The 24,375-nt window shown below is 33.3% G+C and overlaps 1 protein-coding gene across 2 annotated transcripts in view; it reads right to left on the minus strand.

The window, feature by feature from the left end:
* LOC136843342 (neural-cadherin-like) overlaps positions 1-24,375 on the minus strand; it is a 721,385-nt gene that overhangs the window by 351,238 nt on the left and 345,772 nt on the right. For both annotated transcript variants that reach the window (XM_067111635.1, XM_067111634.1), the window contains one exon: positions 3,008-3,836. In XM_067111635.1, coding sequence (XP_066967736.1) covers positions 3,008-3,305 — 298 coding nt within the window. In that variant the 5' untranslated portion in view covers positions 3,306-3,836. The remainder of the gene's footprint in view (positions 1-3,007; positions 3,837-24,375) is intronic.

The raw sequence follows: 24,375 nt of genomic DNA on the forward strand, positions 1-24,375 counted from the left end.
TTTTGCTGTAATAATAGCATAAGCAACAAGAATGAAACAGATAGCTCTTGAAAACACATCGTGAGGTAAAAAAAACACTGAAAGCAATAAAATAAAAGACGATTAAAATATCATAATTAATCAGAAGTGTCCATAAAACCAATAAAATTGTAATCCAGAGTATTAAAAGAAATCTACCATTTGCAACTTCAAAGAACAGCTATTTAAGCCTACGATACTAAAAAAATAAAAAAAGAGAAAGACGAATAAAACAAATTTACTGGAATTCCCAACATGAAATATATTTTACTTATGACAGAAACATTTTAACCAGCTGTATTCAAAAGAGAAGGAAACAGACTCTTCTGAAAGAGCAATCTTTAATCTTCTTCGAGTTGCGGCAGCACTTTGTTGCATTAAAGATGAGAGGAGCTTATTGTGGTAATAAAACAGCTAAAGGATGCATCATGCATTAAGTGTTAGTGCGGTGTGAAGTGAATAAGATTTAAGGGCCCCACTTCCCACTTTTCTTTTGCTCCTCAATGCAAAAGCTAGAACAGCCATATTCTTCGTGAACAGTTCTATATACCTTAAATTGAAACTCTCCCTCTCTCTCTCTCTCTCTCTCTCTCTCTCTCTCTCTTTCTACACACACACACACACACACACACACACACACACACACACACACACACACACACACACACATATATATATATATATATATATATATATATATATATATATATATATATTTATATAATATAAATATATACATACATACATATATATATATATATATATATATATATATATATATATATATATGCATATATATATATATCAACTGAAACTTTCTCTCTCTTAGATATATATATATATATATATATATATATATATATATATATATAAAAACTTTGAAACACTCTCTCTCTCTAGATATATATATATATATATATATATATATATATATATATATATATATATATTTTATTATTTATATATTCTACACACACACACATATATATATATATATATATATATATATATATATATATATATATATATATATATCCATGTGCGTAAAAGTATGAATGTTGTTTCTGAAAAATCTTTTTCCTATTGTGATCAAATTATGATCTATTATAATTTGAGTCATCCAATGTTGTTCGCAAGTCAAATTCCCCATTGTTACAAACATAGCTTCGACTTTTCCTTGAAATTCGGTTCGCCGTAACCGTTCAGTTGGCATGAAAACTACATTAAAAGCCACTATAATTCTTTATGAAAAATAAAACTTGCCTTAAAAAAATAATCCGAACAGAGTATCTATTTCGCAATTCTGATATATCTTAAAACATATGTAATTTGTCAATAAATTTCTCCGTTTTCATGTTTCAAATGCCTTCGGCAAATAAACTGTTGCCATAGTAATTTCAGCATTACAAACATATTTCCTTTTATGTATCTTTTATATATATATATATATATATATATATATATATATATATATATATATATATATATATATATATATATATATGTATGTATATGTATACATATATATATACAGATATATATTATACATATACAGTATATATATATATATATATATATATATATATATATATATATATATATATATATATATATATATATATATATATATATATATATATATATTTCTTCGTCAGACCAACTGGGTAAATACTGAAGGTTCTGTTTGCTTTCATCGTAGGATGTAGATAACAAGGGAAATCTATCAGGAGCAGAATGAAGGAATAATTTTCATTTACGACGAGTGAGTGGGATTTCCTTGAGATATGCCAAACAAATTAAAAGCATTGTAACAATAAAGACAATCATGATATTAATACCAATGGCAACACTGATTCTGATGCGGTTGATACTAAAAGTAGCAATGGCGTTTATCTGAATAAAAAGGTAAAATAATAATAATAATAATAATAATAATAATAATAATAATAATAATAATAACAACAACTACTCAAAATGTAATGTAATCATTCTTACTGTATATCTATACGCTTCCGTCTCTACGGTAGGGATGTAATTTGTCATAATGATAAAATCCATTTGTTTAATTAGTGTCTCAACATTTCTTTCAAGCTAGTGATGAGAAACATGTCACAAAAATCGCATCAAAACTAATTAGATCTTTGAGGCTATTCCCTCAGTGACGAAAAGGTAGACACCTGAAGTAGTAATTTCAGCATGTTGATTACACTTTTTTTATAATGTCTTTACCGCTTTTATGAGACTACTATTACGCAGACAACTAATAATTATCATCTTTAATATCACTGTTATTAAGAGTCTTATTAAAGTGAATTTTGGTTTACATTACTTTTTCAGAAATTATTTTCTGTAATAAAACAGAAGCACGCAGACTTCAATGTCCAGATGGTACTATGAAGTTATAAAGTTTTTTAATGGGAAGATTCAGTCTGCAAAGTTAATGAAATATATATATATATATATATATATATATATATATATATAAATATATGTATATACACACATTATGTATGTGTACACATATGTATACACACACACACACATATATATATATATATATATATATATATATATATATATATATATATATATATATATATATATATATATATATATATATATATATGTGTGTGTGTGTGTGTGTGTGTGTGTGTGTGTGTGTGTGTTTCAAAAATCTTGCCCATAATATTAGAAACGTCACTCTTTCATTAAGAATGCAAAATTACTGCATTACCTAACATTACCCACATACAACAACCGCCCTCTACATAAACTGTCATCAATTTTCCACGGAATGCGCTGTGATACCTACGTTAACATTTCGGCTGAATTCCTTAAGCAGATGCTTTCAGTATTAAAATAATAACATGCATAACTCAATGATAATTGCTCAACAGGAAGAGTCACAAAGAAAAGAAGGCCGAAAACAAAAACAACAAGACAATCAGAGAAGAATCAGAAAGGGAACGTTTCTGGAATCGGTACTCACCGTTGGGGAAATCTAATTCGTCCGACAGCGGGAAAAGAATCGGCAAGAGGACGTTGGCAGCCATGACTGGAAGCCAGCACCACCACCACCACCAGCCCTGCTTCCAGATCCGAGACGAAGACACCCTTCCAAAAATGGCTGTTTTACGGGCGAAGTTCCTGACGCTGAATAACGCGCCTTTGATTCGTATATGGTCGCCCCTTCCTCTGAGACGGCCGTTTTTATTACCCTCCTTCTGTGACGAGAACACTCTGTTGGATGCACAGGCCGCCGACACTGGCTCAGGAATGTAGTGCATTTAGTTCTTGGTTTGGCTTCTTTTCAATCACTGGTGAACAGCAGCCAAATGCCATTCATGGTGTTGAACGATATTCTCATCAGTGACGAGCACTCTCATGATAATGAAAGCTATGTTTTCTTTTGATTTACCTTATTTTCAATGTTCCAGTCTCTTCAAGAATGTTAGTTGCTCCTCAGAATCATTAAAATACTTGCTACATCTGAAAAAATTAAAGATAAAATCTTTCAAGACACATTCTTAATTGATAATACTTCTTGATAATTTTCCCATTCTCTGTAAAATTCACTGTAACTTATGAGTCTTTCAAAACAGTAGTTTTTGGTTTCTTATATATCGAAGGAAAGTATTATCACTCGTCTTGTTTTACAAACATTAACTTAGTGTTACAGAGCAGGAATCCTTATTCACTGTCCAAATTCCTCCGGTGAAAACTGCTGAACATTCAAAGTCACACACTCTTGCTCCACATATAAACTTCATAAAAATTCAGAGGCACCGTCCAATTTAAAACTCTGGCTTTTAGAGAATCTGAAAAGAAAAAGATGAGCAAAATTAGTCTAATGACTTACTGAATTATATAATTGTTTTGATAACGACAGTAATTATCGCAGCACATGGCACAGGATTTACTGAAAAAAATCTGAGATTTCTAAAACCTAAGAAATTCGATGTAAATTTGAAAAGCGGGGAGACAGAAAGGAAACCCCAGCAAATTCTCGTATCCCTTGTTGGTTATTGCTCTGTGCTGTCAAGAACCTTTTCCCACTGAATCTCGGCTGCGAATACCCAAGGAGAAAGGAATTTTATTGCACGCCCGAGGAAGGAAACTGCATTCAGAATCCGAAAATTAAACGCAACGGCAAAAGACTGTTTACATGCCGTTTAATCGTTTGATAAATTTAGTCCATAAAACGATGATTTGAAATTTCGACATCATTCCTAATAGCCTCATATAGTAATGGATACTCGTGCCAGCGGGAAATTTCTGGTTCATGTTATTTATGTAACACGATGAAATAAATATTCTTTTTTATCTTTTCAAATGATAAAAGCGATCTCTGCTCTTTGTAGGCAGCACAACTAATCTGACAGACAAACAAATCTTTTGAGAGAAAGGCCCAAGTCTCTTCTCTCCACCAGTCACGTATCACCATTCATATTGACACATCGGGAAATAAGGAGATATAAAGGAGGCAAGAAGATATAAGATCAATAGTCTTGCATTGCCTGCTCCGGTGATTTTTTTAGTTCTCCTTACCAGGCAGCACTGTAACTACCTTTCCGTTCTTTAGGATTTAAGTCCCAAATAACTTTGAAACATCACATTGGTTTCTTAGTAAAATCTAAAACACATCGCCTAAAATCGCTGGAAAATAAGGAGAAAATAAAAATAAAAATGAGAAAACTGAAATACAGTCTCCACTGATTTTTACTTTATAATCGTGAACCATCTAGACAATTACGAACTGCCAAATGCCAATTACAAGAAACTTGATCGCAGTCTGTCCTGGGAGAGCACAGCAAAATAAAAACTTTTAGAGGAAAGTCAGAAAAGGATTGGTCTTTCATAAAGATGAATTAAATTAACCTAAGCGAAAAACTTTTTTCCTTTTTCAACCTGGGAAAATGATTAGGACTTCTGGTTTTAGCATTAAAGAGTCAAGGGTTATATGCTGTACTGTAAATTTTATCAAAGAGGATATGGTTTGGCTGAATAAACGATGATGGGCTTTAAATGCATCTTTCTTAGATTGTGAGCCCCAAGGGTTTTCGAGGGTCGTTATCTACGACTAATATTTCTTGGGGTCACTATCTAGGAAAGATCCAAAAGTATATATATACTTTAAACCGTCCAGTAAAATAAGTACACCAAAAACTATTAAAAAAAGGAACAGAAATGAAAATTCCGTGGGTTTAGCATTTAGGAACCAAGGGTCAAAGTTTCCTGTAGGCGACTCTAATCATAAAATAAACAAAGAGTCGTTTTCCGTAGACGACTGTAATTATAACAAACAGAAAGTCGAAGCACCCGTTACCCAAGTATCCGGCTAAAGTTAGTATATTCATTAAGGAATTCGAGGTACCAATAATCGTTTTATTGCGCACCTGGCGCCTAGGATTAAACTCGATATTAACATTTCTCTTGGGTCTCCTGTGCTCATTCCATTCCGTATAGTCTTTTGTCTCGCCTCCTTTGGAATGTGCATGCAATCTGCAGTATTTTGAATGCCTATACTGAGTTTTCTTCCTTTGTGTCGAAGAATATTTTCATACACAGACCTCTCTGTACTCGATTTGGCAGAGCATTTTCTTAATTTTTCAACAACTTTTTTCATCTTCCTGAAATATATGTAGTTACACTAACATTCATTGGAAAACTTACAGCATAATATCATATCCAATTCACTACAACTCGGAAAATAACTTACACCAAAGGTGTAATATACCGGCAGTAGTCGAACCGTTGCCTGGGTTAGAGACAACGGTAGATAATGGCTCTGAAGAAGCATTTATCATTTGTAATTCCCCTTGTGTGTTACTCCCCAGATATAGTAAACTGGATATTAAACGATATTTGTAGCTTAAAATATGTCAACATAAAAAAGTCACTAATGTAAAGTAACAATGTCAATTACATATACACATACACACACACACACATATATATATATATATATATGTATGTATATATATATATATATATATATATATATATATATATATATACATACACATAAACACATTCAAACTCAAAAGCACTCAGGGTAATAATAGGTTTTCGTTTATCTGCATAAGGCGGTTTTACAGCTAAAGTGTTACTGCGTAAATTAATTAATTATAAGGTTTTTATTATTTACGTCATTAATGCCTAACAATGTTACGTTGTGCACTTGGAAATTGATGCATCGATGTATGAATATCTGAAATTTACAGCAGTACCTGACTTTCAGGTAAATGAAGTATTAATAGTGCTCTAATGGACTAAAGAGTTTTCATGATTCAACAAAGCAATACATCGCCTCTCTCCGTCTATTTGGCCTTTGACCAAAGTAGTTCGTTGTGTTATTCTATTCCATATGACCTGTTACTGAATCAGTGATGCCAGATTATTCCTTCTACGCCAGACCTTCACAAAATATAGTTTCCGCGGTGATGATGTAACAGATGAATTCGGTAAATGTCACTGATGAGAAATCTCTCTCTCTCTCTCTCTCTCTCTCTCTCTCTCTCTCTCTCTCTCTCTCTCTCTCTCTCTCTCTGCCACAATTGCATTTAAATGACTAGGAAAAAGAGTGGCCGTACAAAATTATCTCCAAATTACTCCCATTAACTAAAAGCCCATTCACTGAAAAAGACTCGAGAGGTGAATCCTTTTCGTAATTCTAAAATTTTTGAACCAATATTCTCGGCATCATTACGGTAATGAAAAAGTAATTACGGGAAAATGAAAGTGAAAAGTAGCAAAAAACTGATAACAGAAAATGTATCGGGCCTGAAAAAAATATCAGAAGCAATAATATAGAGGTCCATTTGACAAAATTTTAAACTCTTTAAAAAGTCGTATAAATTCGCTGCTTTATAATCACTTGCATTCTGAAGCTCAGCGTTTCAGGGTAAAATCAATTAATTATTAAAATGAAACCAAAGGTAAAAAAATAAGAACGTCAAAACGCCAATTAACGAACTTATGTGTTGATAAGTAAACTTTGCAAGGCCTCAATTAGGGAGATAGTTATCGAACATTAGTCATAAGACAAAGGACTCTCCGGTTTTATGGTAGGGAATCAGAACCCCTGAAAGATAAAGGTTATGATTAATTGATCTTTCTGTATGGCTCATCTCAGGTCAAATGTACAAATTTGCTTTAGATATCCGATGAGGGGGAAATATATTAAATACTAATGAGAAGATGAACAGCTAGATTTTCGTATGTACATTTTAATGAATAAATAATCATGATTTTACCTAAAACTGACTTATGAATTAAAATTCACTGATACTACATTGATACTTCAAATACGGTAAACGGAACCAAGTTTAGCTTTAATGACACTTTCTACGGTCTTATAGTTTATTATATTTTCCAGAAAGAATTATATATACACATATATAGATAGATAGATAGATAGATAGATAGATAGATAGATAGATAGATAGATAGATAGATAGATAGATAAATAAGTTCTGGAAATTGACATTTTTTAACATTCACAGTTTCTAATTTCCGACATTTAAATGTTAATTTTCAAAAATGGATTCTTTTTATTGTGACTTTTTACTGTACTCGTCTATAAATTGGAGTGCGGTTCCATTATAATCAAGTATAGTCTTGATGATTGCCATGCGTTGCCTGAATAGAAGATACACATACGCATCAGCAGTTTACAAAGATTCCCTAAACCGAAGGACTGTGCACAAAATCCTTATATATATATATATATATATATATATATATATATATATATATATATATATATATATATATATATATATATATATATATATATATATATAATGTATATATATATATAAACATATATATATATATATATATATATATATATATATATATATATATACACACAATATACCATATCTATCTATCCATCTATCTATCAAAAAAAAAATATATATATATATTTATATATACAGTATACATGCATCTATATATATATATATATATATATATATATATATATATATATATATATAGTTCCAAGAATGGGGATGTTCCTCAAAATGCTATACATCCGGTTCTGCAATAATTATTCTTTTAATTAGGTTTATATACTATGTATACCAACTCAGCATCATATTCTGATTTTAGATCCGTAGTGGCACAGGGAGATTTAATGAAGCATATCTGATACCACTCTACCTCGCCTAGAATCGAACTCAGGCCCTCTGCTAATGAAGTAAGTACCAAGACCAAAAGGCTGCAAAGCTCCATATATATATATATATATATATATATATATATATATATATATATATATATATATATGTATGTATGTATGTATATATATGTATGTATGTATGTATGCGTATATATATATATGTGTATATATATATATATATATATATATATCTATATGTATGTATACTAACTCTCATACCAATGTTTCGTGATCTTCAGACCTGCAGTAAATCGCAGGAAGCATAAAACTCTTGCAAGAGAGAAAAAATTTATCCTTCCTGTGGGAGTTGTGTTCGACTACATTCAGACTTCTCCAAACACTTCTTATAATTCTGATGCTCTTATTTTTTTTTTTTTTACCGAACTCTATGTCTGTCTTTGTCTTTGGTAATGTCCCGGAATGATGCCGCTGTGATTTCTTCCCCCTTATTCTTTTCTGGCCGATTAGGCTTCCTCTGGTCTTATTAATTTTTTTTTTTATTTAGAGCATTAGATTTAGTGTACTTCTTTTGGTGAAGGACCTCATAACCATGATTATTATTACTATTTTATCTATAGCATGTTTCCTCACTGGAGAATCGTTTCTGTTGGTTGAGTGAAGTCCAAACGTACACATTAATGCTATTAGTCCCTTTTACATATTACAACACTTACAGGCTTCCCTAGGCCTGCTAAATCTAACTCTACCACCACCAACGTCTGCGTAAAGAAACACTTAATTCTGAAAAATCAATAATAAAATTTTCCATTACGAGTTCAGCCAAGAATAGGCTATTGCAAAATTTTCAACATTGCTCGTTTATCTTTAATAACAGCCATGGAAAGTTAAGAAATACAGATGCACTACAACGGAATTTAGTGAAGAAGTGTAGAGTCGTTTAAACAGAACACCGTAGTAGACTTCAACACAACAATGTTATACTGACTTAATGTTTTTAGCATCCTGTATGATTCTGTACCTCTCAAAACTTACGCATCCAATCTCCAGTATTTATCACCCTCACTCTCACTTCATATTAGATACTGAAGCAAATTAAACAAAAACTAATTATTTATCAAATAATTACATGAGCAAAACTAATGAAAAATAAGAAACCAATTACGGGAGAAATTTCATTCATCCTTTCACAACATTTTCCTTAAAACTTTCCATTTAACAATGGGACTCATTAAAAGGGGCGAGAAAGAATCATAGTGAGAAAATTAAATGTTGATTCAGGTCTTTCGTAACGGATTTGCTTTGTTTTCACGAATGAAGTCAGGAAGAGCCTCTAATGGTGGAAGTCAGAACTTCAAAAAATGCATTTATGGCCCCTGTGTAATGCGGGAAGCCCAAATCAGGTTAGTGTAGCAGTCAAATCGAGTCAAATATTTAACATTATGACCTTACATTCTTGACCATTCCTATGATACATATATATGTATATGTATATGTATAAGTATATGTATATATAAAAAATGTTATATATATATATATACATTATATATAAAACTATACAAAAATTATGATTTTTATTAGAATTTCTATTATCATCATAATCATCTCCACAATTTATTCATGATTATACTGGACAGGTGGAGACGGATTTACCCCATTACGAGTGACCTTGACCTACTTACAAATTTCCAGATCAACATTAAAATTTTATCCCAACCATCTAAAACTCAATACCTAAGAGCAGTTTTTGAATATGGATCATTAATAAAAAAAATCATACTGAGAATTGTATTAACGGTGCTCTAGCGCAATGGAATATACTAAAAACCAGTCTGTACACAATCATTCCCACGAAAAATGTCAGTGGTGATGCAATTCTGAGAAACCATCAACATGCAGAACATCTGTATAGATGTCAGTCTTTTAGAGATGGTTCAAGGTTGGAAGCAAGTGATGTGATTTTTAAGTATTATTAATTTGAAAAAACCGACAAATTGAACAGTTACATTCAGAAGCACATAAAGTGTGGAAGCTTCGTGCTCCCTGTTCAGTGTGGAGACATTAAAATCCAACTACTTCAGTTTTAATGAAGCTCTGAAACTGTATGCGCTTCCGAACATATCTGTTGTTCAATTTATGTTTTTTTTTTTTCAAGTTTCAAAGGTCGATACTGATCTGCTATCATCGACTATTACTAATGTTTTAAAACCTACAGTTATTTATAACTCACAATATATAAAAAGACTAAATTATTTCTCGCCTAAGAGAATTAATTTCAGGGTATAAAAAGATAAAGTAAATATGCCACAGCATTTCTACTCTATAAATGATAAAGTATCATATACCTCATTTTAAGGGCTAATACCTATAAAAATGTGCCAATTTAGTACCGTACCCGGTTGCCACTGATACAGTTACTTTCCAAGCAAGAAAAGTTTATTTACAAAAAATCCTTAATTTTCAGTAGCAAATAAACAATATAAAGTTTCAGTTAGCAATAGTTGCCGGCCGTTTCTGAAATGTATTTTACCTTACATGCGGTTGCTTAACGTTCCTCCATTTATAACTGTCAACACTGGTCTTTGATCTAAACATAACTCTCAAGGTTACTGCTAACTATTAAGAAAGCAAGTTGGATTACCTGCAGAGAATTATCTGGTTTCCAGTTTTCATTATTATTAATGATATAATTATTAATATGCAAGCATTCACGTTTCGTTTTGTGTTTCAAATAAAACAGAAATCGATAAACAAGAACGCCTTACTTAGTGCTGATGAAAATATTAAATAAATAAATTATGGAAATGAACTACCAAATAAGGTTGTATTAAAACATTTATTTAGCAGGCATTGTTTTTACAATCGTCCACGACTGTACGTGAAATTGTCAGCTCTTCTCGTCCATCTTACTCCCCACACAAAATGCAGTCAGAATAGCACAAAACTTTCAACATCTCTGGTTTCCTCTCTTCAAAACCTCATCATCAATCATTACATTCTCTCCAAAATAACTATTTGAATTAAGTTATTCCTGATATTTGTGGCTTAATATTTGAGAATATGTATGTATGTATGTATGTATGTATGTATGTATATACATATACAAATATATATATATATATATATATATATATATATGTGTATAATTTGTGTGTATATGTTTTATGTACATCTATTCACCTGTGCAAAGATACTCGCGTTCAATAAAAAAATATTTAAACCATATATAAATGTCATGCATAACTACATTTTTCTAAAAAAAAAAAACATTCAGAATCCCAGAATAATATTCCTATGAAATGTTAATTAAGCCATGGAATCGTGAATGCAAGAATTCTGCAGTTACCACGAGAGAGAGAGAGAGAGAGAGAGAGAGAGAGAGAGAGAGAGAGAGAGAAAACCCTGAAATTCCTACGTCCCCCGCTTCGAAATTTTTCACTTGGAGCCCAGTGGAGAGCAGGTTGTTCTTGAGGTGATGCAAAATTTGACCAACACTCGTTCCTGGTCTCAAGCTTTTGTTCACCGAATGGTTCGAGGTTGAAAAAGAATAGTCAATCCACGAATAGTTAGCTCAGGTAATTGATGTTTTTTTTTTTTTTAAGATGGGTAAAAGTGGAGATTGGATGAGAAAGCTCTTGCGCAGACTGTTTAATTACAAAATTAAAGAAACAGGATTAGGATGTTGTAATTTAAGTAATGTGAATTATCTTCTTTGCTTTGATGTAGGTAGTGTGTGGACTGCATGTTTTACAAGTTTTCGCTATTATTTATGTGGCTTTTTGTTATTAGGTTATTTAAGTTACTTCAGATATGTCTGATATGATATATGAAATTTTTTTTAAAAATCTGCTTACTTACCAGAACTATTAAAAATGCACGGGGATTGAATTGAAGTGCATATGTAACTACAAAAATCAATATTTCAAAAGAATAATTAAATATAACAGATACTGCACTCGACATTAAATAGCTCACGGAAATCACCATTTTATAAATGATATACAATGACCTACATCATTTACAGTTCCTTTCACAGATATCTGAAGCTTACAGTTTTCTTTCTTAAAATTATCCTTAACAACAGTAACTGAAGTAGTAAAATATCCCGAATCCAGGCCAAGATTCAGATCAACAACGAAAAGTAACTAATTTTCCCTGAAACATACCGAACTCTGAACGAACAAAAATATAAAAAAAATCTGCAGATCGACAGACAAACGGATAAACAGAAAGACAGAAAGAAAGATGAACACGCAAATCGAACCGAAGCCATAACCTCTTTTGCATAGGTAAACATTCTTTGATCCTTTTACAATGTTTGCTTCAGAAACAAAGTTAAAACTTAAGAAAGAACCAGGAGCTTTTCTCAAACGTTTCTTACAATGATTCATTAACTTCATTTTCAGAGGCACAAACAACTTGAAAACCAGCATTACGAGGAGGCGCGTATCTTGAGAACTTTCTGAATACATGAATACACAAACGAATGCAAAAACATGCAGCATAAAAATGAAGACTTCCTCAGTCAGACTTGACATCTTCAAATTTGTCAAATATCAAAGCTTAGGGTACAAGTGGAAAGACCTCAGCGAACGCATACCTCTACCAAACTCAAAGGAATGAAAACACTTCCTGGATTTGAAAGTCAGTCATACTCGAAACATAAAAACACTTTACTGGAATCCATCAATATATATTTGAGTCACCACTAAAGAGACAAAAAAAAAAATTCTCGATAATGAAAAATCGTTTTTGAGGACTTGAAGGTGACGCTCTGCAGAAGATTCCCCTGGATGGTAAATTTCTGGCTGATATCAAGAGAGGCCGGGTAGAATTTCTGCAGCGAAATCTAGTCAACTAATACCCACAAAAAATTAATAATTTTTAGTGGCTAATCAATGAATATTTTCACCTTTTTTATTTATGAAAACCCATTTTCAAAAGTTCAAATGTTAAAATTAGAAATTAGAATACTAGCAGAGAGGCAAAGTCACAGATGAAGAAGAAATCGACCCAAATGAAAATCCCTTAGGCAAGGTAGTGTAAAGGGAAAAAATCTTCCTCTCTAAAGTATCAGCACCTAAAAAAGTGAAATCGATTAATACTTTATTGAGGTAAGTTTCCGATGTCAGATGAAATTTCTTTTAATGGAATCTACCGAAAAAATTCAGTTAAATCCTCCTTTCAGTTGATAAAGTTTTGATTAATATCGCCACGCATTATGGTGTACATTCTGGGCCAATTATCCATCAAATCTTCAATACTACCCACCAAAACTTAATCACATGTACGCACATACATACAAGCATACAAACATTATATATAAATATATATATATATATATATATATATATATATATATATATATATGTGTGTGTGTGTATATATACATACATACATACATACATACATACATATATATATATAAAACCGTTTAAATATATATGTATATATATACACATACACATATATAGATAAATAGATAGATAGATACAGATATCACCAATTTTATCAAAAGGTAGTGGAGACATTCCTAAAACATTTCCTTCACAGCAAAAGTAATAGTGATATCGCTGAGCCTCGGACTGGCAGTCATAAAATTAATAGTATTCAGCTGAAGCAAGTGGTTATATCGAACACACCAATAAAGTTCTTTAACTTGCTAGGCAGACCTTTAAGTATAAAGATGCCTACCTGTGAAAAAATGCGACAAACAGCATACAGACAATAACAGTCGAACGGAGAATATAATAAGTTAACGATAAACAGTTGTCGAGAAAAGGCAATGACAATGTAAAACAGCAGTGTAGCCTTCTTGTAATACAGGATAACAAGGCTTGCATGACTTCAGGTACTGGACACTGTGATTTCGTGGAATAAAAGAAGTATACGGTGACCAGACTTTCGAAAAAGCAACACGCACTCATTCAAAAGGCAAGAGGCACTGAAGATGATAGACGGCTGGCCTTGGTTGAAATATAAATCAAGAAAAAAGCTATCTCCGACGGGTGAAAAAATTCCTAGAATAATTATAGCTAGACTGGCAGAAACTGACTTACTAATATGCGGTAAAACAGGCTCTTAGCAAAGTTTAAAGAAGTTATACGAGCAGAATCATAACCATAGAGGCAGTTGCCTAATAATGAACGTAGTAAGGTAAACTAATATCATCAATTTCATAAATTTTGCCCTAAAAACAGATATCCTGAAATCCCGAAAGGATCTCTCTCTCTCTCTCTCTCTCTCTCTCTCTCTCTCTCTCTCTCTCTCTCTCTCTCTCTATATATATATATATATATATATATATATATATATATATATATATATATATATATATATATATATATATATATGAATGTCTTTTCCTGTAATACTACAGTGTAATATGAAAATAAAAAGGCCCATAAAAACACTATTTAAACGTTGAAAACATATATTTCGGGCACATGTTTCTGTGCCCCTGTTCACTGGTAGAATATGGACAGGTGGAAAGTTACAATGGTATATATACAAAAACATGAAGGTGTGGCCTTAGGCCTCCGATGTTATGGAGGTGGCGTTTCTTAAGAAGGAGGAGAGTGACCAAATTCCCTAGTGGTTTTGGCCTCATTAGCTCCCGTTTGGCGATGGATCTGGCGGTCGCGTTTCTTGGGTCGTCATCTTCGTCAGGAGGGGTTTGAGGATTAAGGTGTCGATGGCGTCCGATTTCCAATGTCCTCCTGACAGGTTCATATTGTTGGTTTGATTGATGATAGCAGATTCCAGCATCTTTCTTTTGTACGGACAGCTACTCTTGAAAACCAACTCCGCCCCACTCCAGTTAATGACATGCCCTGTATTTCTGATATGTAGGAAAATTCCCGAACTCTCCGAAGCATAACGTACTGATCTTTTGTGCTCTGTTATTCTTTGCGAGAGCGATCTACCTGTCTCGCCTACATAGATTTCATGACAATTGCTACATGGTATCTTGTAAACTCCGGCTTCTTCCCTTTTGTTATTTAAGTATACGTTAACGAGCGAACTCCCGATGGATTTGGGATAATGGAAAATGAAAGGATTATTAGAACTGAGTTGTTCGGTGGCCTTTTGGATGTTTTCATCGTATGGAAGCTTTATTTTGTTGTTGAAATCTATTTGTCTGTTGGGAGTGGGACCTCTATAGTATATTTTATTCGCTTTGTTAATAGCCCTCTCGATAATGTGTGGTGGATAGAGCAGTTGCGTTAGGTGTTGGCGGATCGTGTTAAATTCTTTATCCAGGTACTCATTTGAACATATCCTAAGTCCTCTGAGGAATAAGTTGCACCCTACCATGATTTTTACGGAGACGTCGAGGTAGCTTAAGAAATGAATGTAGGAGACAGCGAAGGTGGGTTTTCTATATACTGTAAAATGCATACCTGTTCTGTTTTCTTATGATCAGTACATCTAGGAACGGCAGTTTTCCGTCCTTTTCCCATTCTGTTTTAAATTTTATGGTCGGAACTAGCGAATTTTTATTTTCATATATATATATATATATATATATATATATATATATATATATATATATATATATATATATATATATATATATATATATATATATTACATACATACATATATATTTATAAACAAATATATGTATACATGTCTATATACATACATAAAGACAAAATCCACGAAGGAAAGAGAAACAAAGGAGTGCTGCAAGGCCTTTCCACGTTAGTCCTTTACTTAAGTAAAGGACTAACGTCGAAAGGCCTTGCAGCACTCCGTTGTTTCTCTTTCCTTCGTGGATTTTGTCTTTATTTATATATTCATCATGTTCCATATTTTCGTGATTCAGTTATACATATATATACATATATATCGTATACGTGCTGTGTATATATATATACATATATATATATATATATATATATATATATATATACACATATATTTATAAATATATATTTGCAAAGAGAGAGAGAGAGGGAGAGAGAGAGAGAGACCAGCATGCAAATGCGTATTAGCAGATGACTTAGAACCGTAAGTTTTATGCCGTAATCCAAATGATTCGCAGAAGACCGGCATACCAAACGAAATAAATCTTTTGCCTTGAATTCGGCGTAACTCAATTTGTTGAGCTCTTATTGTCCCCAGGCACAGGGAGAGGAGGGGAAAACTGGCTTTCAAGTATTTCGGTCTCTCAAATCCAGATTTATTGCGTCTTTCATTTTGTAAAAGTGCGTTTGTCTCCTTCACTGCTATATGCATAAATTGTTTTGTGTGAGAATGTTATTTCTGTGATGGTGACTGTGAAATTTTTTAATTGGGCGTTTATAAAAGTATGTGTATATTCAAAATAAATGGGGTGATTATTCTCATAATATTATTAGTGAAATAACAATGCTGTAAGATAGTAGATATATGAATATTTATACACATACACATTCACGTACATACATTTATATATATATATATATATATATATATATATATATATATATATGGATATATACATATATGTGTGCATATATAAATATATATATATATATATATATATATATATATATATATATATATATATAGAGAGAGAGAGAGAGAGAGAGAGAGAGAGAGAGAGAGAGAGAGAGAGAGAGAGAGAGAGAGAAAATCATAAACAAATTCGAAAACTACTTTCACATGCTATAGAGCCTGAAACATCACAGGCACAAATATCTGCATATACCTATACATATATTTTTCCACACATGAAACAATGAACAAAAGCTCGAGAAACAAAGGCAACAATAAATACGTCCTTTGTCGTGGTAACATCTAGGCTCGACTTTTCCAGACCGGAAACCCATAGGATTCTAGAAACAAATGGGATGCAAAGAGTTACAGAGAGAGAGAGAGAGAGAGAGAGAGAGAGAGAGATGTTGACTTTATGCTCCAGGTTTCACACTTACCACATCAAACGGAAGAAATCCTGAGCAGCCTTTCTAAGGCAACATCCAGGCAAGTTACTCTTTATTATATTTCCAAAGCAATATCCGTAAATTTTCAATTCCTTCCCTAAGGCAACGTCCTGGCAAGTTACATTTCAATATCTGAAGTATCCTTTGAATGATTTCTTTTCAGTATTTCTTTAAGGCACGATGCGTAAAATTAGTTTCCAGTAAACCCCTTTGCGGCAATGTTTGTACAAGCTATTTTCCAATACCTTGCGATGACAAATGTTTTCCGGCGTCTCTTCGGGAAAATATACATTTTCAGTTACTCTCCAGAATCTCTTCAAGGCATCTGGACAAGTTATGCTTCATTATAACCTACAGTCACCATAAGGTCAACAGAGGTAACCTGGAATTCAGGAATGGCGCCCATCTTTCCTCCTCGTCAGGTTCGAGATTCGAACATGGGTCATCTAGCTGTGAACTTAGGCGCTCACCCACCCAACCTACAAGGCTTATTATTGTTTTTAAGCCAGCCTTACGCTGGAACGGGCTCTTGCTCTAAAGGACAGCCGTAAAACTAAGAGAGAGAGAGAGAGAGAGAGAGAGAGAGAGAGAGAGAGAGAGAGAGAGAGAGAGAGAGAGAGAGAGAGAGCGTTAATATGTAAAAAGATATGAGAAAACTTTCATGACGAAAGGTGAAAAGCTCATTCTCAATTTGTTAGGTGTTAAATGAGTGTTTCACAAAACACGAACAAAATTAAATTCCTCATTTTTATCATCCGTGAAAAAAATGTACGAATGCACACAGAAAAAGCCAGACATGTAAGACATAAAATTGTAAAAATACATTACGCTTCCTTTCTGATGAAATTTTTGTAACAAGACGCTGGATCTTCCAATATCCTGCAAGATATCTCGTGAATGCGAAGAGAATCTGAATGGAGAGCTTGTTAAAGACCTGCCATTTAAGCTTTCCTATTATCGATATCCGGGAAAGACTCACACTGTTGTGAGTTCTTGTTTCAGTAAATCGACAAAGCTCACCAAATGTCAAAAATGAACCAGATCGATGGCGTTGGTGATATATATTTTTGGATGGGGGCGGGGGTTGTCCTTACTGGAAAATCGTCCAGCAGCGCCGCAATTTATGATAGTGAAACAAATCTGAATTCCCAATGTCAGAAAAGTCGAAATTGCATTAAGCCAAACAAACAAGTTTGGCTGAACGAGACGTGTATCAGTCAACACCAGAGGCATTAAATGTCAAAAATACATCTAAAGTATTCAACGAAACTGCACAATTCAGCATAACCGAGCAAGGACATAAGTGGAAAGTAATAAACTGCATAAATGTGAACAGATTTGCAAGAGCACCAGTAGTCCTTTGTGGAAAAGTTATCGGAAGGTGGATTGGAAAACCTGAAGGCTACCCACTTTAGAGCATTCGTATTTTTGACCTTGCAGAAGCTAGAGTCGGAAAATCTGCAAAAGGTTGCATCCCAGTGAGTCGATATTAAGTCGAGCATTATTTACATATTAATACTTGCAGACGTCTTCGTTTATCGCACCAGAATGTGAGAATTTTTTAAATTGGCAAAGCAAAATTTTCAAATTTTCATTAGTAAAACAAGAGCAACAATATTTTTTTTATTGTATATAGTGTGTATTTAAATTAATATAAAACATTTTTATCCAGAAGATTTACTCAGATTTTGCCTTGAATTTTTTACATGCCTACCTTTTTCTACTCATTTTATAATTAATAATTGCCCTATTCCTCTTGTGAATCATTACATGATAATCTCTATTTTCCATATCCCACCTGTCATTACTTTTAATTGCCTTTCCTGCCCTACCTCAGCAAAAGACACAAGATTGTAAGAGATAGAACATAATATATATATATATATATATATATATATATATATATATATATATATATATATATATATATATATATATATATATATATATTAAAAAGGTAATGAAATATTCCATTAGTCACATCAGAAATGACTTTTCCTGTAACTTTATCCTTCGTAATCACATCTGTGGGCAAAGAGGAGACGGCAAATAATCCGAGGAAAAACTTCCATGAATCATTCGTCTCCAAGAGGAACTTCCGACTTGAAAGTCAATTTAACACACTCTACGACGAATTAAATTTCATCGTAAGACCTCAGAGCAACAACAGGGGAAAAAACCCATGTTTAAATTCGGAATTCAAAGGAGTGAAGGCTGCCTCGCATAAATCAGGAATTATTCTATACGATTCACAGCAAGACATAGGCACAAACATTCACACATACTCACTCAGAAACGTGAAAGTGCGGTTGCATGTCTGAACTGGGTGTGGAAGGTGGGCACTGCAGATAATGGTACAACACAGAGTTCGCTATTGCAAGGTCAGTGGTTCGAATCTGGCCCACCACCCACCACTTGGATTCGTAGTAAATGACACCATAGCATAAACTAATCTTATGGGTCTGTATATTAATTCATAAAGGTTTCCCCTTATGTTGCTAGAGGATTTACGACAATGGTTGCATAACTGTGAGTCGCGGAATGCAGTCCACTGCAAAAAAACTAAGCATGGAATTAGATGAAAAACCTTGGCTGTTCTTCTGTACAACTCGGATAATACTGCCAGAATAACTAGGAATGTATTATTTCTTACCTTCTTTCTCTGACAAGATCTGCACATCGCGTCATAATATCTACCTACTTCTATATATATATATATATATATATATATACACATATATTTATAAATATATAATTATATATGTATAATTACATATATACAAACATTCATACATGTATGTACGAATGTATGTATATATACATACATACATATATATATATATATATATATATATATATATATATATATATATATATATATATATGCATGTTGTACACACACACACACACATATATATATATATATATATATATATATATATATATATATATATATATATATATATATATATATATATATATATATTGATGAGTGTGTGGTATATTTGTAACAGCGTATTCATTAATAATAGCAACAAGTAAATATCTACGTCATTAATCTCAACTTTGAGAATATTTTGATTAACCAACGATTAATACATTAATAACAGTTTCACACAATGATAAATTTGAAATAACAACAATTTCACGGAATTTACAATAAAAATAAAAATATAATTTGTAAAGTTTAAAAGATTCATTATACATGGAGAATGTCACTAATTTATGTTAGGATTTTCTTCATCACGAGACACTGCAAGATCAAGTTCCATCACTTTTCTATTTATTAAGCCTAACAAAAATCACATGTAAAGAGTGTCTCTTGAGAAAGGATATTTACTCGTAAAAATTTAATGAGTACGAAATTAAAGTCATATACCACTTTAATGGACAACTCTCTCTCTCTCTCTCTCTCTCTCTCTCTCTCTCTCTCTCTCTCTCTCTCTCTCTCTAAATTTTTCCAATAAAGCTTTATTAAAGATAACGCCATTAAAAGCTTTTACACAACACGCTCGGGAAAAGCTATGAAATAAAATAATGATGCAAATTTAGGGGAAAAGTTGATTTCGTCTGCGTGACGGACGCCACGGAATGTTTTGTAGTTAGAAATATAAAAAATGCCTCTAATGGAGGACCATCTGTGAAATAGAATTGAAAGCCATATCAAGTTTTCCCTTCACTGAAAAACGGTGACTTTTTTTGTATGGAAACTGTATTCTTTTATTGATATGCATTGCCCTTATCAATCAGGTCTTCCCATCTCTAGCATTCTATTTGTCTGTCTTTATTTCTTTGCGTACATTCACAAAATTTATATATATACTGTGTATATATATATATATATATATATATATAATATATATATATATATATATATATATATATATATATATATATATATATATATATATATATATATATATATATATATATATAGTGTGCGTGTGCGTGTGCGCGTGGTGTTAATTGCTTAGCAAGTTTATCTCTACTTCTTTTATCGAAAGCTATTCTTCTGCGATGCGAACAATGACTACAGAACCTTGAGGGCATTTTGTGAACATATTGTGATGTAGCAATGCCCTGTTTATTGGAGAAGATTATGACCGTCTAATATTCATCTCTATATCTAACTCCCAATAGGAAGTGCCTTTGATGTTTTTATTTCTTATAAAAATAAAAACAACAAATGTTATTTATGAGAGATTAATCGAAGAAGGGAATAAGTAATTATAACAAAAAACAATAACGAATGGAGGCTGATAATTCGTCTACAGCAAAATAAGTCGGGAACTTCTTAATGGAAGATAACTGTGGTCCAACAATACTTCGATTAGGAATGAGAGGCTTCAGAGCAAATTTGTCTTTGTGTTTACCTCGTAATGACAGTTTTAATCTAATTCAAGACACTTAAAAACTTTCATGCATTGTGTTTAAACATAATGTCTCCAAAAACATCAAGGGCGGGTAGAGGGTTTCTCCGGATGACAGATATAGGAAGGTACTTGAGTATGAACCATTGGGAACTCCAGTGATAAAAGGGTCAGTTCAAGAGCCTAACAACCTCCCCTTAGTAGATTTGTCCATGATTGTAATACTTGAATTGATTCATAAATAAATATACACAAAAATACATATGTATATATATATATATATATATATATATATATATATATATATATGTTTATGTTCCATGAATGTAACACTTGAATTGAATCATAAATAAAAAAATATATGTATATATATATATATATATATATATATATGTTTATGTGTATAGTGTGTATATATATATATATGGGCATCAATTCAAACATTATACTTTCCTCGGGGAGGCTGTCAGCCTCATTAAATTGGCTCTTTAATCCAGTAGTTCTTCCAAAAAAAAATCCCAGTTGGAATTAATATTCTAGGATATATGCATCAGCGATTACCATAATCCAGAAAATAATTATAACCGTGTTTGTTTGTCCAATTTTAATTGAGAGGAAAATCTAGGGCCCAGTATATCCCTACTGTCCCTACCACCCCACAGCACCCTGACGCCAACACAGAAAATAATTCCAAACACAAACAACGAAAGAGCTTCCATTTTCGCTACAAAACAAACAAGCGTGGCATCTGCAGCCCCCAGACATAGATGTACGGCTGCCATTCGCGCCCATATTAAAGCAGCCCAACTTCTGGCGATTTTTCCCTTCCTCCCTTCATGCTCGAGTCTTTACAGGAAGGAATTTGTCACTTTTAATTCTCGATGGAGCCAATTGTCTTGCATACAAATTCACTCGAGAGCGAGGTTAGAAATAACGAGACTTTTCACTTTGACCATCCGCTCCTCGCTGCCCTTTATTTTCCCGGCGTCTTTTTTCGGTTATATTAAACGCGGAGAGGGGGCGCCGTAATTGAGGGGTTTTAAAAGTGCATTGTTATCGTTCCTATTGGCTACGATCTTTTTGTAAGGGAATGCGTCGCGCAAGAGATGTACACTGATATATAAACAAGGAGAAAAACAAGGAGAAACTCTTTCTTCGGAACAACTCTCGTCGACGTGATGAATGTTCTCTGTTGCTAGACAATAAAAAACAAGTAAAAAATGCACCGAAGTTTCGGCGCAATAGAGTTTTCTGTATGAGCCGTGGCCCCTGAAGCTTTCAGCCACGGCCCGGTGGTGGCCTGTCTTATGGCGTTACCAGACCCACGATTATGGCTAACTTTAACCTTATATGAAATCAAAACTACTGAGGCTGGAGGACTGCAATTTGGTATATTTGATGATTGGAGGGTGGATGATCAACATAACAATTTGTAGCCCTCTAGCCTGGGTAGTTTTTAAGATCTGAGGGCGGACAGAAAAAGTGCGGACGGACAGACACTCTCAATAGTTTTCTTTTACAGAAAACTAAAAAAAGGCTTAGCAAAACAAGAATGGAACCTCCATTACACCTTTCATTTCTCTCCTTAATTCACTGCCCTTGCAGACAGTTCATGCTCGAAGGCTAAACTAAATTGTAAACTAGTTAAAGAACTCGCTGGGAGCTGCCTTTATGCGGGAATTGTAACGGATGCAGAAGCCGTATTGTTTCTTATTTCTTATTCCAAATTAAGGGACCGCACGGTGCAAATAGTTTGCTTACACACATACAAAAATGCACTTTTGGTCTCGTCAAAATTCCTGAACTTCAAGATCAATGAAAGGGCCATCAACTGGAAACGTGAGGCAGAAAAACGTAACAAGGGAAGTACGTAGTGGGCATACCTCTACCAAGTCATGCATTTCTCCTCACCACAGACAGAAAAAAAAGTAAGTATCGGGGCCCAACAATCAATATGGTACTATGAATTCACGGCTGGGCGTGATTTAGACAGCCAAAATTCCTGTCTTACAGACGGCAAGATCAAGGTGGTTTTCCTAGCACCATACAAGCAGTGCTCCGATTTCTCCTACAGTTGACTACCTCGAAAAGTCACGTGGATATAGCCGGCCCAGTTCCATCAAAATCTGTTCCCTCCTCCTTGATATATCCTGCTGACACGCAAACACACATGCACACACAAACACACGCGCGCACACACACATATATATACATACACGTGTTTATATGTGTATGTATGAATGTGTGTATATGTATATATATATATACATATATATATATATATATATATATATATATATATATATATATATATATATATATATATATATATATATATATATTCTCACATATTTTCATTCGTTCCTTTTAGCCTGCTAGATACGGGGATCGAAATTAACGGACAAATTCGCTTCTCAGTTAAATTCTAGGCTTAGTTTGGCGGTGGGAAGGAAGAAATTGCCCAGATTTGAACTCATGAAGGACTAAAGTCTAAAGCCCCCAGGTCACCCGATCTGGGGTAGAACAATACCACTCCTTCGCCCCCTCCACATCGCGTGATTCGGGGGCAAAGGAAGTCGTTAGGCTCACAAAGGCGGAAGCCTTTTCAAAGGGGCTATTGTTTTGAACTTTAGGGACTTAGCTGTAAGGTCTCTTGCTGTATGAACCTATTACTGGCTTGGGGATTTTGCTTCCAAACGCGACTGCTACCCTGTGTCCAACTCAAAGTACGCCAAGACCCCCGAGGAGCGATTTGAAAACCAACCAAGCAGACATACCACCGACAAGCATCTAGCCAGACGTGCGTATGACTCAGCTTCTCCCTTCCATGCTGGCCCAGACGCCATTCCAGACGATCTACGGCTTCTTGCAAAGAGCTTATGAAAAAAACAGGATCAGGTACGTCTATGAA

This window comes from Macrobrachium rosenbergii, chromosome 11, assembly GCF_040412425.1.
Source record: "Macrobrachium rosenbergii isolate ZJJX-2024 chromosome 11, ASM4041242v1, whole genome shotgun sequence".
In the NCBI taxonomy this organism is placed as follows: Eukaryota; Metazoa; Arthropoda; class Malacostraca; order Decapoda; family Palaemonidae; genus Macrobrachium; species Macrobrachium rosenbergii.